Here is a 12,221-nt window from a genome sequence, read left to right as displayed (position 1 = left end):
TCCTCAAGCCACTCTGAGGATAAGTGGCGTCCTCGCAGGCAGCCGGATCCGGGGACGGAGTGGGACCTGGCCCACGGAAACTCTAATACACACGTGGATGTTCATAGCGTTTCCACTGACAGTGACTAAGGGCTACATGAAGCAGTTGGCTGGACCCGTCCTGAAACTCATCCCAGATCTGCTCTGACCAGACCCCACTCAGGTCACCTTCTTTTCCAGGGGTGTGCCCTGCCTCACCCTCCAGGGCAGGGATCAGGCTCCGCCTCAGCACAGACAACACACAAGAGGCTCAGCGTGCGGGGCCATTCATTGACCTTTACTTCCCCAAATGACTGTGCTCAGGGGTTGAAGGAAATGGAGGGAGAGGAGGGGATACAGACAGGAGCAAAAAGCTACACCCTCAATGTGCTGTGATGGGCTGGACAGAGATTCGTCTGCGACTGACAAGTCCCTGCCCCTATCCCCTATTTGAGATGCTCAGGAAGTCGGGACTCAAGAATACACACTCATTCAAGCCAAATCCCTTCCATCGGCTGGAGGAGGACCAGGCCTCTTAAGGCCTGGTTGCTGCACCAGTGGGACCACTGTGCTAATGGCCTTGGCGCCTTGACTTAAACAAACAGGGGAGGCCTGGCCTGGCTCCCTCTGCACAAGCAGAGACGAAGGTGACTGATAAGCAGGAGATCTGATCTGCGGGGTATAGATAATGGCAGAGGGTGGTGGTTGCGGCAGTAGATAAGGACTCTAAAGCGTAGTGTAAAACTACAAGGGGGTGACTAAAAGTAGGACACGGGGATTAAGTCAGAAAATGGAACTCTGTGAGGTGACCCAACTTTTCAAGAAGCTTCCAGGACAGTCTCTGTTCACAGGGTATTTCAGCCCCCTTGGCCCGAACCCCTCAGGGAGGCAGAAGGAAGAAGTGGTGGTCTGCACTCCGGGGCCTGGGCACTGTCAGGATTGTCCAGATCTCTGTGGTCACAGGGCATCCCAGCCACTTGAGACCGTGTGCCACAGGAGGGCTGCCCTCAGGGCCCTCGTGCCAGGCTGCGAAGGCCGCCCCTTCTACCGCTTCTTCTTCGCCTCCTTCTTGGGTCTCTTGTTTGCAGAAGGAGCAGTGGCCTTGGGTTTCCTCGTCACCTCTGCACTTCGGGGCTCGGATGGTTCTGCCTCCTGTGTGATGACAGAGAGGAGAGTCCCACTTAGACAAATCAAGCCTGACACCAGCGAAATGAGATCACATCTGAAAGGACTCTGCAAACAGAAGCAGAGAAACCAGGGATGAAACCATCACCACGGGGACCTGGGAGCCGTGTGTTCCTGGACTGTCCCCGGGGAGCAGGTGAAGGATAAGGGAGGAGGCCTGAGGGGAGGGGCGGCCTTTGGAGTCTCACAGGCCTGGGGGGCACCGAGGTCCCCCAGTTCCAGCCAAGTGACCTTGTGGGCAACTCCCTTCCCCTTTCTGCATCTCGGCTCACCCACCTATGGGATGGAAACAGTGATGCGTACCTTGCAGGGCTGATATGAGGCCAAAATACTCGGGGAGAACCCGGGAAACGCACCCAGGGGCCGGTGGGACGCAGTGAGCAGGGCCTGGGCAGAGTACGGCTGGGGAGGCGGCGGTGGGCAGACTTTCTGCCGCTTGCTCTCCTTCTGGCCCTGCCATCCTCTACTCCCATTCAAGCCACAGAGGCGGGGAAGGGAAGGGTGGAGAGCGCAGCCGCTACACACGGTTCTGTGGCGCCTGGCAGGGGTGCCCTGTGGGAAAGGGCAGAGGGCAGCCTCGGGGCACAACTCAAGACTCTCCCTATGTCCGGGGCAGCTCTGGTTTTTATCTGTCATGTACACTGTGATTTGTTCCCTGTACGATCTGGTTTAAACAAAGGTTCTGCTGCTGAAAAAAAGTTTAAAACCACAAAGCCAGCCCTGGCCTTCAAGGGGCTGATAAAGAAAGTGGACTGTGGGGAGGGGAACTGGCCTGCCCCAGCCTCACAGGCTCATGTCAGAGGAGACTCTGGAGTGGGCCCTGTCCTGTTGGGAGTCTCCTCCTCCCTGTGATAAACTCAGCCAGGAAGGATGCTAGAGTTCCCATATAGCACAGAGAACACGAGCCACGGTCCGCAGGCCTGGTCGGGCCCACAGGCAGACCTCACTTGGCCTGCAGTGTTTATTTTTAGGAATTCGAGCCAGTTGGGAGATTTCCCATTCAACGTGGAGTCCTTGCTTTTCTTGAAAACTTTAAACATCCGATGACACTGGCCTCATGGAAGAAATGGGCTGCGCACTGGCCGTCCCTTTATTCAGTGGCCCCGCCCCCTGCCCTGGCTCCCGCCACTCCACTGGCCCCAGCACTGTGGTAAAGAAACATTTTCAGTACTTGTGTTCTTTTGTTAAAAATGGGAGAAAAGCAGACTCAGAAGACAACGAGGGAGCACGGTGTTTCTAGAAAAGCATTTCTTCGTGTCTCACTGGCCAGCTCCCAGCTCGCTTCACTCTCAGTCCTTCTCTGCTCACTGTAGGCTTCTGGCCCCAGCCTCGAGCTTCCCTCAGACAGAAGAGGCTGGACTGTGGTTGTAGACGGGCGGTCCCCACCTAAGGCCCAGTCCAAAGGTGCACCGGCTGCCTCTTATCAGCCTTCACTAGCTCTCCACCCTCCTCGCCTGCCAGCAAGGAAACCAGGCGTAAAGGCCCAGCCCAGTTCCAAGCACCCATGGGTGATCCTCCCTAGATAACCAGGGGGCCAGCCCCTGGCTGGCCAGATCTCTGATTGAGCTCAACCAGTCCCCTTGCAGTGATGCTGTTTATGAAAGAGAAGGAGGGAGGGTGGAAGGGAAGAAGGAAGGAAGAAGAAAAAAGGGAAAAAAAGCTACCCTATTAAAAAAACAAAGAGAACAAAACCTCAGAGGAGACACTGTGTCAAGCGCACAGGCTGACAGCTGCAGAGCCAGCAGGAGGGCGATGGTTTAAGGCCGACCTCACAAGCACAACGCCTCTGGAGACTTTGGGAACTGGAAACAGTCCCCAGTCCAGTACCTGTGTGGCCAGTGGAAACCCGTCAGTCCCTGCGTGCCCCGAGCAAACAAGATCTGATTAAACAGAAGGGTTTCTGCACAAGGGACTTGCCAGGCCTGCCAGGATCTCCAGGGATGGAGCCCCACTCTCAGCTCAAACCTGGGGTCTCCTCTGATTTTAGTGGGGCCGGTTCATAACCCAGAGACGAGGACACCCAGCTGCCATCCCTCCTTTACTCCACAGACCTCTCTGGCACCTCATCCTGTCTGTCACCGCCCAGATCTCTCTCCTGGCCCAGCGTGGAACGGGCACCTCCCAGGCACCTCCAGCTCAAGTGTCGCAGACAGAGCATGGCCCCTCTGCAGCCGGCCTGGCCTTCCTCCTCCACCACACCCCCTCCAGTAGGCAGAACAACCCGAGTCCCAGCGACTCCGCCACCCCTTTGCTCCCCTCTGTCCAACAGTCACCAAATCCTGCTGACTTCACCTCCTCCACCTTGACTTGGCCACTGTCTTGAGCATCAAAGGCCCTAATTCTTTATGCCATGACTCGTGTACCTGCCAAAAGAATTTTTCTAAAATGCAGATCCTTTCCACGTTAAACCTTCCAGTGGCTTCCATCACCCACAGTCTTTTATGTCCTGGGATGGCAGCTAAGGAGGCCACCTCTCCAGCCTCTCCTTCATCCCCCACACCAGGCCAGGCCCCAGTGCTTCCACTGCTCAGCCCTAAGCAAGAGGAGCACCCTTCTCTCCTTGGCCGCCCAGCAAAGCCCTCCCCACGGTCTGGCCCCCCAGGAACACACCGCTACTCCCTTCCAGCCTTCTTCCTCCACTCTTCTTCCAGCAGGTGCATGCCCTCCACCCTGACGCCCCAGGAACCTCAACAACGCACGTGCTCATGATGGTCTCCCCTCCTAGCCTGTGAGCCCCTTAGACGGCTTCAACTGTTTCTGAAAGAATGAATGAAATCAAAGAACACACAAGATCTCCCATAACCATGGGAACTTCTCCCTTGCTTTATCATCATGAAAATACAGCACTTAAGACTAGATCTGGGGCTTCCCTGAGTGGCTCAGTCAGCAAGAATCTGCCTGCCAATGCAGGGGACGTGGGTTCGATCCCTCCTTCGGGAAGATCCCACATGCGGTGGAGGAACGAAGCCTGTGTACCCACAACCACTGAAGCCCATGCGCCCTAGAGCCTGTGCTCGCAACAAGAGAAGCCCAAAACGAAGAGCAGGCCCTGCTCGCCACAACTAAAGAAAGCTCGGGCACAGTAGTGAAGCCAAAAAATCAGATCAGTCGCTCAGTTGTGTCCGACTCTTTGCAGCCCCATGAATCGCAGCACACCAGGCCTCCCTGTCCATCACCAACTCCCGGAGTTCACTCAGACTCACGTCCATCGAGTCAGTGATGCCATCCAGCCATCTCATCCTCTGTCGTCCCCTTCTCCTCCTGCCCCCAATCCCTCCCAGCATCAGAGTCTTTTCCAATGAGTCAACTCTTCGCATGAGGTGGCCAAAGTACTGGAGTTTCAGCTTTAGCATCATTCCTTCCAAAGAAATCCCAGGGCTGATCTCCTTCAGAATGGACTGGTTGGATCTCCTTGCAGTCCAAGGGACTCTCAGGAGTCTTCTCCAACACCACAGTTCAAAAGCATCAATTCTTCGGCGCTCAGCCGTCTTCACAGTCCAACTCTCACATCCATACATGACCACAGGAAAAACCATAGCCTTGACTAGACGAACCTTTGTTGGCAAAGTAATGTCTCTGCTCTTGAATATGCTATCTAGGTTGGTCATAACTTTCCTTCCAAGGAGTAAGCATCTTAATTTCATGGCTGCAGTCACCACCTGCAGTGATTTTGGAGCCCAGAAAAATAAAGTCTGACACTGTTTCCCCATCTATCTCCCATGAAGTGATGGGACTGGATGCCATGATCTTCATTTTCTGAATGTTGAGCTTTAAGCCCACTTTTTCACTCTCCACTTTCACTTTCATCAAGAGGCTTTTTAGTTCCTCTTCACTTTCTGCCATAAGGGTGGTGTCATCTGCATATCTGAGGTTATTTATATTTCTACCGGGAATCTTGATTCCAGCTTGTGTTTCTTCCAGTCCAGCGTTTCTCATGATGTACTCTGCATATAAGTTAAATAAACAGGGTGACAATATACAGCCTTGATGTACTCCTTTTCCTATTTGGAACCAGTCTGTTGTTCCATGTCCAGTTCTAACTGTTGCTTCCTGACCTGCATACAAATTTCTCAAGAGGCAGATCAGGTGGTCTGGTATTCCCATCTCTTTCAGAATTTTCCACAGTTTATTGTGATCCACACAGTCAAAGGCTTTGGCATAGTCAATAAAGCAGAAATAGATGTTTTTCTGGAACTCTCCTGCCTTTTCCATGATCCAGCGGATGTTGGCAATTTGATCTTTGGTTGCTCTGCCTTTTCTAAAACCAGCTTGAACATCAGGAAGTTCACAGTTCACGTACTGCTGAAGCCTGGCTTGGAGAATTTTGAGCATTACTTTACTAGCGTGTGAGATGAGTACAATTGTGCGGTAGTTTGAGCATTCTTTGGCATTGCCTTTCTTTGGGATTGGAATGAAAACTGCCCTTTTCCAGTCCTGTGGCCACTGCTGAGTTTTCCAAATTTGCTGACATATTGAGTGTAGCACTTTCACAGCATCATCTTTCAGGATTTGAAAGAGCTCAACTGGAATTCTATCACCTCCACTAGCTTTGTTCGTAGTGATGCTTTCTAAGGCCCACTTGACTTTACACTCCAGGATGTCTGGCTCTAGGTCAGTGATCACACCATCGTGATTATCTGGGTTGTGAAGCTCTTTTTTGTACAGTTCTTCTGTGTATTCTTGCCATCTCTTCTTAATATCTTCTGCTTCTGTTAGGTCCATACCATTTCTGTCCTTTATCGAGCCCATCTTTGCATGAAATGTTCCTTTGGTATCTCTGATTTTCTTGAAGAGATCTCTAGTCTTTCCCATTCTGTTGTTTTCCTCTATTTCTTTGCATTGATCGCTGAAGAAGGCTTTCTTATCTCTTCTTGCTGTTCTTTGGAACTCTGCATTCAGATGTTTATCTTTCCTTTTCTCCTTTGCTTTTCGCTTCTCTTCTTTTCACAGCTATTTGTAAGGCCTCCCCAGACAGCCATTTTGCTTTTTTGCATTTCTTTTCCATGGGGACGGTCTTGATCCCTGTCTCCTATACAATGTCACGAACCTCATTCCATAGTTCATCAGGCACTCTATCTATCAGATCTAGGCCCTTAAATCTATTTCTCACTTCCACTGTATAATCATGAGGGATTTGATTTAGGTCATACCTGAATGGTCTAGTGGTTTTCCCTACTTTCTTCAATTTAAGTCGAATTTGGCAATAAGGAGTTCATGGTCTGAGCCACAGTCAGCTCCTGGTCTTGTTTTTGCTGACTGTATAGAGCTTCTCCATATTTGGCTGCAAAGAATATAATCAATCTGATTTTGGTGTTGACCATCTGGTGATGTCCATGTGTAGAGTCTTCTCTTGTGTTGTTGGAAGAGGGTGTTTGCTATGACCAGTGCATTTTCTTGGCAAAACTCTATTAGTCTTTGCCCTGCTTCATTCTGTATTCCAAGGCCAAATTTGCCTGTTACTTCAGGTGTTTCTTGACTTCCTACTTTTGCATTCCAGTCCCCTATAATGAAAAGGACATCTTTCTTGGGTGTTAGTTCTAAAAGATCTTGTAGGTCTTCATAGAACTGTTCAACTTCAGCTTCTTCAGCGTTACTGGTTGGGGCATAGACTTGGATTACTCTGATATTGAATGGTTTGCCTTGGAAACAAACAGAGATCATTCTGTCGTTTCTGAGATTGCATCCAAGTACTGCATTTTGGACTCTTCTGTTGACCATGATGGCTACTCCATTTCTTCTGAGGGATTCCTGCCCGCAGTAGTAGATATAATGGTCATCTGAGTTAAATTCACCCATTCCAGTCCATTTCAGTTTGCTGATTCCTAGAATGTCGACATTCACTCGTTCCATCTCTTGTTTGACCACTTTCAATTTGCCTTGATTCATGGACCAAAAAATAGTGTAAATAAATTAATTTAAAAAGACTAGGCCTCACTTTTTGCATAGGGACAGAGGACACAGCAGATTTTAAACCCAATATATGCACCCTAAGTCAACATCTAGACATAGCCATCAATAAGAACAGTAACAGTAAGAGCCACAATAGCTGCTAATATTTACAACATGCCAGGCTCCATGTTCTGTGGTCTGGACATGTCTTATTTTTCCCTCACAAAATGCCGTAACATGCCCCATTTTAAAGAAGAGACATTCAGAGAGGTTATGTGACCTGCCTCCGCTGGTAAGCAGCAAGGCCAGGATGAACCTAAGCCGAATGGTATATTGCCTCTTTCAGGTTTCCTAGTGGCCTCGGGCTGATGGACATCAAGAATCGGAGTGAACTGTGAATCTACTTTCTGTTTAGCCGAATCTGGAAGCACGGGGGATGGTGGACTGACAAAAACAGCTTGTTCAGGACCCTGCCGATGGGTGGCTCAGGACCCCCTGCTTGCGGCAGGAGTCAGGAAAGCGGTTTTGTGCTCCTCGAGTCAGGCTTTGCTCCTACAGTTGAGAGCAGCTCTCCACGGGCACGTGGACACAGTCCTTGAGTCATCCGAGCGCCTTGTCTGTCTCCTCTTCACCCCAGGCCTCCTCCTCTCTTCTCCAGCTCAGGTTCTAGCACTGTCACGCACCCAACTCCCCAAGCTACAAACCACTGAGCCATTTCTGAGTTCTCACCATTCCCTGCATGCCCCCACATCCAATCTGTCACCATAGCCAGTCCATTCGGCTTTCCACAGAGCTCTCAGCTCTGCCCGGTCCCCTCTAGACACACTACTGAGCCGGCTCAGACGACCCCTGCACTGCCCACCCCAACGCCCCAGTCTCCTGCCTGCCCACCTCAAGGTTTTCCTCACCATCCGCCACACTGCTTTCAGTCTATTCTCCTAAAACAACCATCCTGACCAGACTGTTTTCTGTTTTAAACATGTTGCTGGTTCCCTCTTCGTATAAGGCAGATTCCAAGAACCCCTGAGTGGCCTCCAGAGCTATTCCAACTGCAGCTTTGGCCCTGTCCCCGGGCACGCCCCCTCATGCAGCCCACTTTGCCACTTCTGGGCGACTGGCCAGCCAGTAACTCCCAGATGCGCTGTGTCTTTCCCACTCTGCACAGGTGCTCAGCACCCACAGCCCATCCGTCTGCGCCCAGCGCACGCAGGTTCTGGGTCAGGCAGCGCAGGGGAACCAAGAGGAGGAGCACTTCGCGATGTGTGCTGTATGACTGCCTCACAAACAGCAGCCGCTGCGCCTCCCCTCACCTTGGTGAGCCCATCCCTGGGAGCCCCATTTTACAGGCCTCACCAAGAGGCTCACCAAGACTTAGCGACTCAGACAGTGGGGAAGAGCCCCTTCCCCGAAAGGGGGAGGGAAACAAAGGCAGCTGTTACACACGTGATTCGGCTGCTGGGGTCCTAGCCACACAGAGCAAGTTCCAAATTCTTAGCTGGCAAGAATGACTCTGAATAAATGGCTGACTTTTCATTTCTCTTCAAATGCGCATTGCTGGTACAAGCTAGGCAGACGGCAGACTCCGAACACGACAGCCCCACCTTTCAGTCACGCCTCCTCTGCAGCAAGTTCCCCCCGCAATCTCACGTTAGGGAGTGAAAGAACCCCTCCACCCGGGGAGTTCCTGGGTCTGCGGAGGCGTCCTCCGTGATACAGGGCTCATCAATAATGAAGCAGCTCCACAGCCACTTATGAGGCCAGGAAATTGCTGCTATTCATCAGCTTCAAATAATCGAATCTGTGCCACAGTGCATCCAATCTCTTCCAGCAGGGAGAGCACACAGAATTTTTATAATTTCCATTATACAGTTCAGGGTGGACTGAGTCCAATAAATCAGGACAAAATGTCATTCTACACAGACTGAAGCTCTTCTCTCCTCTGAAATGATCCTGGCAAAGGAGACCCTGTGCTGTGCGCAGGCAGCCCCATGGGTCTTATCTCACCCAATCCTCAAGGACGGTGTGGGACAGACATATATACACGATCACGTATAAAATCGATAACTAATGAGAACCTACTGTATAGCTCAGGGAACTCTTCTCAACGCTCTGTGCTGTGCTTAGTGCTCAGTGATGTCTGATTCTTTGCGACCCCATCGACTGCAGCCCGCTAGGCTCCTCTGTCCATGGGATTCTCCAGGCAAGAATACTGGAGTGGGTTGCCATGCCCTCCTCTAGATCTTCCCCACTCAAGGATTGAACCCAAGTCTCCTGCATTGCAGGAGGATTCTTTACTGTCTGAGCCACCAGGGAATCCCACTCAATGCTCTATGGTGACCTAAACAGGAAGGAAATCCAAAAAAGAGGGGATATATGAATATGTATGGCTGACTGGCTTTCTGTACAGCGGAACACAACACTGTAAAGCACCTATACTCTAATTTTTTTTTTAATTATATTAAAAAAAAGAGGACCACATGGGTCGGGCGTGAATGCCCTCCTTTTCTAGCTCAGGACACGGGCTCGGAGAGGGTAAGGCGCCCGGGGCTGAATTCCAGTCTGCCCTGCTGTGCACTCTTGCCTGAGGCCCTGGGCAGGGTGGCGGCTGGGACACCTTGCGGGCTGGGACTAGCACTGGCCTTGAGCGGAGGATAGGACCAGCTGAAATCAAGCGGGGGAAGCTGTTCATGTGAGTTCCACAGGCGAACAGAGACAGAGTCCAGGACGCGCTTGGCAGGCGAGGAGAGCTATGATTAGAGAGAACGGCCCATGCAGCTTACCCCAGACACGATTCAGCACCCCGCAGGCCCCGCCCACCAGCTGGTCTGTGGCTTCATGCATGTCCGGCCATCTCTCCCATGAGTTGGTAAGCATCTCAAGACCATGTTTAGACCTTTGCCCTACCCACTGTGTGGCAATCTCTTGAGAACGGCTCATTAAGTAAAAAACATCCTGCTGCCCAATTCAACTGCAAACCCCTCCCAAGCTTAAAAAAAACAGGGCAGAACTGAAGAGGTGGTTCTGTGAGACTACCTCCTGAGGTGTGGAGAATAGGTATACACCTTGCCCAAGTTAATCATTTACTGCGGCAGCCTTCACTGGCCATCGGGGGCTGAGTTTAAAATCAAGACCTGGGACTTCTCTGGCAGTCCAGTGGTTAAGACTTTGAGCTTCCGATGGTGGGGGCATGGGTTCAATCCCTGGCTGAGTAACTAAGATCCAGTTTGCTACACAGCCTGGCCAAGATAACAAAATCAAATCAAATCAAGACCTCCATGCTGGATATCCCAACAGGAACTTCCAGGCCACGGCCCCACTACCAAAGGAAGGCTCCATCCATCTCGGGGCTTCCTGGTTGACAGTGAAGTCTACGTGGGCATCGCATGGAATGCCACTCCTGCCATCAATTCTGGTGAGCTCTCCTCCGCTGGATCACAGTGCTGGGCACCAGTTGTCTTTGTCTTCCCTCCCCCACCCCCGCCCATCAAGGCCATGCTCTTTCCTTGTCCCATGTGATTCTGGGGGGCTCTCAGTCACTGTGACCACAGCCACGGCCCGTTAAATGTGGCCTGGCCAGAAATGGTACCCAATGCCCCTTCCCACCTATGAGCCAAAGTACAGACATGTGGCGAGGCCAGGGCCAAGCAGAGGCCTTCCACGAGATCGGGAAAGCGAGCAAAGGCAGAGAAATGGCTTTCCTTGCTTATAGAACATGGGCAATAAGGACACAGACTGGGGCTGCTGCAGCCATTCTGCTAACGTGTGGCAAGGCCCTAAGAATGAAGCCAGCACTGGCGGGAAGGCAGGAGATGGAGAGACAAAGGGAGCCCTGATGACCTTTCAGCTTCTGGATCCAGTCTTGACATTCCCAGTTCTAAAAGCCCATACAGTCTCTTTCTAACCTCCTCAAAATTTTTTTTACTTATTTATTTGGCTCTACCGGGTCTTAATGATGGCATGGGGACCTTTGTTGCCACGTGTGGGATTTTCCATAGGTGCGGCATTTGGGATCTTCCCAAGCTCCCTGCATTGGGAGCATGGAGTCTGAGCCACTGGACCACCTAAAGAGTCCCCTATAGCCTCTAAGGAAACTGCTGGAGTTGAGTTTCTGAGTTTTCAACTGAAAGAGTCCCCATTAACAGAAGAGACTGAGGCAAGCCCGCAAAGACGGCAGGGTGGCAGTGAAAGCACCTGCCGAAAGGCCGGCAGCTGGCTAGGCACACGTGACATAAGCATATGAAGACCTGAGAACAGTCGGTATTTACACCACTAGGAGAGTTTGTGACTAGCAGATGAACCATTACTACCTACGACATGAGTCACTGAACAAAAAAAGTCAATACCTGCTTACCCAGGATGGACAGGATCAACATTCTGGGCAGAAGCGGATCCAAAAGAGGCTTGGGGAGGATGCTCAGGTAGGCTGTGGGGAACACGGAGAGGACTCCCGACCTTCGCTTCCTCATTACCTACTCCTTCATTCCTGGAATGTGGGTCCCACCTCGTTCAAACTACTGCTCTCCACTTGGAGAAAAGCTATAGGCTATCTTCCCAGAAGATGTGTCTAAGCATGGAAGCATCACGTTTTTGCACAGAACTGCAGGAAACACACAGGCTTCTGCAGTCTTTATCTAGGGGCGCTCTAGGGGTCCAGAACTCTGCTAAGAATTTAGTTCTACTGAAACCCAGCTCTGAAGGAGGCAGTCTGAGTATGTCCTCTTCAGGTGGAGCAGCCTTCCCTCCATCACTCAGCCCAGTCTCGGTGTCCTCCTCGAGCCACATGGGGGTCTGCAGCGAGACCAGAGTCTTCTAGTCCTCTGCCCATTAGTCTGTCCGTCTCCAAGAGAGTGAAGGAACGGAGACCCCAGTTTTGTCTGCGTGGCACTCCTGCTCCCTTGGGAACTGACTTCCCACTCCCCCACAGAGGTCACACCGCAGGATGCTCCCCTCTCTCACACTGGCCACAGCAGTCCCAAGCTGGGTCCCAGGTACAGCTCCTTCTCTGGGGATTCTGGAACTGGGACCAAGCAGGAAGGCAGGCTCCAGAGGCTGCAGGTGAAAGATGCAAACTTGGGCATCTGTTAGTGGCCATGTTGTATCTTATCACAGGGACAGCGAGCAGAGGAAGG

General features: G+C 51.6%; 1 protein-coding gene across 7 annotated transcripts in view; it reads right to left on the bottom strand.

Moving 5' to 3' along the window:
- Window positions 1-295: 295 nt before the first annotated feature.
- The window catches only part of MANBAL (mannosidase beta like), a 28,242-nt gene continuing 16,316 nt past the window's right edge, over window positions 296-12,221 (bottom strand). For 4 of the 7 annotated variants that reach the window (XM_061437532.1, XM_061437534.1, XM_061437535.1 and 1 more), the window contains one exon: window positions 296-1,251. In XM_061437532.1, the coding sequence (XP_061293516.1) occupies window positions 1,063-1,251 (189 nt within the window). In that variant the 3' untranslated portion in view covers window positions 296-1,062. The remainder of the gene's footprint in view (window positions 1,252-12,221) is intronic. The other 3 variants (XM_061437536.1, XM_061437538.1, XM_061437537.1) reach the window with 1 other exon arrangement.

This window comes from Bos javanicus, chromosome 13 (genome assembly GCF_032452875.1).
Source record: "Bos javanicus breed banteng chromosome 13, ARS-OSU_banteng_1.0, whole genome shotgun sequence".
NCBI lineage: Eukaryota > Metazoa > Chordata > Mammalia > Artiodactyla > Bovidae > Bos > Bos javanicus.
The sequence above is the reverse complement of the archived record's forward strand: the minus strand, read 5'-3'. Positions and strand labels throughout refer to the sequence as shown.